Genomic DNA, 4,089 nt, shown 5'->3' on the forward strand with positions numbered 1-4,089 from the left:
ATCTTTGTGTTACTCCTTGTGAAGGAATTTGAACCATTCAGGAATACCGATGTCCCCGAAGGTCTACAGGTGTCCCCCAAGCAGCACCTTAGAGCCACGAGTTCTGTACCCGCACACGCCCAGTAGCTGCATTCCTTTTGAAAAGGACTCTGCTCTTTGGAGCACTGAACGGCTTCTGCTTGTGCGCCTCAGGGAACAAGCCCACAGCCACTGCGACTGTGCGAGAAGCCAGGTCAGAACGCCTCTCGGGACAGACCATAATTTGGGTGAGGCGCAGAAGAAAAACCCTTCCGGGTTGAGGATCGGAGCAGAGATATATATTCAGGCTCCGGAACTCTGAGCACACAGCGTTGGAAGCCTCTTCGGGAGCAGGGTCGGATCCAGAGATTCTCGCTATGGAGACTCCTCAAGACAGCAGCCAAAGCATCCCAAAGNCTCCGAGTCTGGGAGCCGAGGAGGACCAGGAACAACAGCATGGTGAGTAAACTGGTTNTGACTGCACTTTGGTGAAATTTGGGGAAAAACTGTGGGTAGAAAGAAGACTGGACATGTACTTCGGGTTGGTTACGGAGCCCTGCCTGTGCTTCNTCTCCGGGCTTTCCAGGCATCCCTGGGTCGAGTTGGTCAGGTCTTTATCTCTATCTTCCTTCTGTCTTTCAGGTGGGAAAGCAGTGGTCTCCGGGGCTCCAGAGGAAAGAATAGACAAGAGAGAGCTTGTACTGAGCTGGCTTGCTCAGGGTGAGTTTGATCAGGGCGAAGGTGCTCAGGGCGAGGTTGCTGGAGGTGAGCAGGCTCAAGGAGAGCCTGCTCCTGTGAGTCCAGCTCAGGAAGCCACTGGAGGAGAGGAGGGAGAAAACAAGGAAGGAGAAATGGAAGGAAGACATGCTGGTGATGGTGCTTCTGGTTCCGAGGATGACAACATCCCGGAAGAAGGTGGCCAAAACAGAGATCATCAGCCGCAGCAGCAAGAGGACGCCGTTCCTGATATCAGAAACCCACAGGTTCTGAACAGGCTGGCTCAACTGCGGTACAGACGCACCAGGTTCACCCACTCTCAGCTGCATGACCTGGAGCGCCTTTTCCAAGAAACTCACTACCCCAGCTTGCGAGCAAGGTAAGCAGATGGCAAGTGCTTGGCGCCAAATTTACAGGTCTCCATTGGTTCTCCCTGGCCATCCAATTCCCAGCAGAAATAATGTCACTGGTCGGGACCGGCGCCTGCAATTAGAACCTGCCACCTGCAATTAGGACCATCTGCCTGCAATTACATCCCGGGGTAGGGGTATGGGAGCAATGAGGACTGGAAACAAATGTGTTTTGCTGCCCTGTTTAAGACTGGGAAATTTAGACAATGTTTAGTGTTGTAAATGAGTTTCCAGAAGTATGGGTGAGAAGCCTGGGGCGTGGCTAGGAAAATCAGGAGGGATTCCAACTCGCGTTAAAATTTTGCTAATGTTTTTCATCCCAGATGCTCTCTTTACTGACTTTTACATTTTTCAGTACACCAAAGAGGCATCTGTGTATTGGGGGAAAACCTTAAATTTGGTCTGTGAAAGAAACCCATTGCTAAAGCTAGGTTTAAGATAGATGTTAAGTATAGTGACTGTAAATAAAGGTGTTATGTGCACACAAGTGTGGACCAAACATATAAAAACAAATTGATTTCTACCAGAAAAACAATTGATTTCTACCAGAAAGCCTAAATGTTGGAACGTTTTCTCTTTAGGAGGGATCTTGCACGATGGATGGGTGTGGATGAATGTGACGTGCAGGTAAGTGTTGTGAAAAAACAGATTTTGGAAGGGTGCCACGCCCAGTGATGTTGCCCTCAGGAAGTACTGCAGCGGAACCGGACCCTAAAGTTACATCCTAAGGCTGCTTGACCAGCACACAAGCAGATTAGGCTGAAGACAACGCCAAGCCTCCATTTTCTCAGTCAGGAAATGCCAATAGAAAGTTAAGAGCCTAAGGAGCTTTGTCTGTCCTTCAGAGGACAGGGTGTGTGAGCTTGAAAACCTTCAGAAGGTTGTGCAGCCAACACGCCTCACACGAGTGAAGAGACCATGTTCGTACTCACTTTTAACATTGTCACTCAGAGAATTTTCTCTCAGAATTCCCCTTGCTCTGGTCTGTAAACGTCAGAGACCTGCCTTACTTCTAAAGGCAATATGGGGACCAGGGACCTGCACCAGCCTATGGCACATTGTTNNATTGGGTGTGCATCTCTCTGCACTCTGACCACCATTACACTCAGCCCTAGCTCTTCACAGCAAATGGCCACGAGGGGAAAGGCCTATAGTCCCTATTTGGGGAGGCCGGAAAGGAAGCACCAAGCAGGAAGAGGTGCCTTGGTCTCATAAACCGTGGCTCANTGCTAGAGCACATGGCTAGCACATACCTGGCCCTGGGAGGGGTTCTGAATATGTTCCGAACTGTTAGGAAAATGAAGAGGGCATATAGTGCTCCAGGGTGTGTGCTTTATGATGATACTGTTCAATGTACTAAAACATCTCTGTCTCCTACTTATAGAATTGGTTTCGGATGAGGAGATCCCTTTTCCAGAGAAACAGGAGACTGCTGATGTTCTGCGAACTGCCACCGCTTCCCCAGAGCGACTCTCCCTGAAGACTATGGAGCTGCACTTGAGTGCCACCGCTGTCCTGGAGCCAGATGAGCATGAATTCTTCTGAGCCACCCATGATGGCCAGGACANCCTTCTCTTCTCTACAATTATTCAGCAATAAAGAGGTGGATTCTGAATATGTTGGNTAAATTGTCTTTGATGTTACTAAAATATGGGTATAAATATTTAAAGGATAGTAGTCAATCCCAGACATGACATACATGCAGGCAGAATAACCAGGAACCCTTCCTCTATAAAGGGCACCGACACGCTGCAATCACTGCCAATGTGGAAACAAGTCATTAGAAGGACAGAGAGGGAAAATCCCCTATGAGAGGACAGTCTGTTTCTAGACATGGCTGTTCCCACCCACACTCCAATAAGCCCTCCCCGACCACGACCCCCCAAATGATGTTAGAAATATCCCAGAGGCAACGCCCAGGTTTGATGGGCAGGAGGGATGGCGACATTATGTGTGCTGTGCCCTGCCACCGGGAACTTCAGGGCACTGAAGGAACCATTCGGGCCAGAGGTCCTGCTGCATCAAAGGAAGAGGAGAATCTGTGCATCCAGGCCAGAGTGAGGTTTCTGTCTCCTTCCATTAGGTATCGGGGAGCATGTGGTCCCACCCTTGCCTGTTCTGCAGAGGAGAGGACTGATAGGTCTTCTGTCTGTATTTTGTAACTGGCCTTGTAGAACTCTCAGTACAGGAGATTNGGTGCTTGGTGGGGGCAGGGGTTGGGGGGGTCCTTCTCAGGAGCTCTAGGTGTATAAAAAAGGATGAGCCCCTAACAGTGTACCTGAGCAGTCAGTGCAGAGAACTTGCAGCACACACTCCTGCCATATGTGAAGGATCTTCCACAATGGTCCCTACCCATGTATTATGATCAAGGGGTACAATAGAGATTCCCCATTTAGACCTGAGTATTAGGCAGGAGGTTTAGGGACAAAGGCAAGATGGCCTGGACCAACAGATCCCCGCCCTCCTCTCCTTATCAGAAGCCTGTGCTTGCAAAAGCCCGCCCTTGNAAAAACCTGGACTTTCCAAAAGCCCGCCCTAGCAAACGCCAGGTTTTCAAAAAGCCCGCCCAAAAGCCAGGCTTCCATAAGCCCGCGCAAAAGCCAGGTTTTAAAAAGCCCGCCCAAAAGCCAAGCTTCCAAAAGCCCGCGCAAAACACTGGACCAAGCAAGCTCCTAGGTCCGGATTCCAATGTGGCCAGTGCACCTAAGATCCACCCACAGGGTCCAAAATTCCCCAAATAAGGCTATGACCCCAATACCTCACCGGCACATCACAACTCTCTCCACTCACCTTAAGGAAACCTTTACCTCAGCCCAGCCTTGGGACTTCCCAGACCCCGTCCTGTAAAGTCAGTGAACCTGCCCTAGAGCTGCCCATTGCAATAAACCTGTCTTTTCACTCTGCATTCACAGTGCTGATTCAATTCATTTGGTCCCAGGAAAAG

The 4,089-nt window shown here is 49.9% G+C and overlaps 1 protein-coding gene across 1 annotated transcript; it reads left to right on the forward strand.

Moving 5' to 3' along the window:
- Nucleotides 1–350: 350 nt before the first annotated feature.
- LOC110314193 (rhox homeobox family member 2-like) lies at nt 351–2,762 on the forward strand. Its single transcript, XM_021188652.1, has 4 exons — nt 351–477; nt 661–1,114; nt 1,727–1,772; nt 2,530–2,762. The coding sequence occupies exons 1-4, from the start codon at nt 396–398 to the stop codon at nt 2,623–2,625; spliced, it is 678 nt and encodes a 225-aa protein (XP_021044311.1). The 5' UTR covers nt 351–395; the 3' UTR covers nt 2,626–2,762.
- Nucleotides 2,763–4,089: the final 1,327 nt, after the last annotated feature.

Source organism: Mus pahari, chromosome X (genome assembly GCF_900095145.1).
Source record: "Mus pahari chromosome X, PAHARI_EIJ_v1.1, whole genome shotgun sequence".
NCBI lineage: Eukaryota > Metazoa > Chordata > Mammalia > Rodentia > Muridae > Mus > Mus pahari.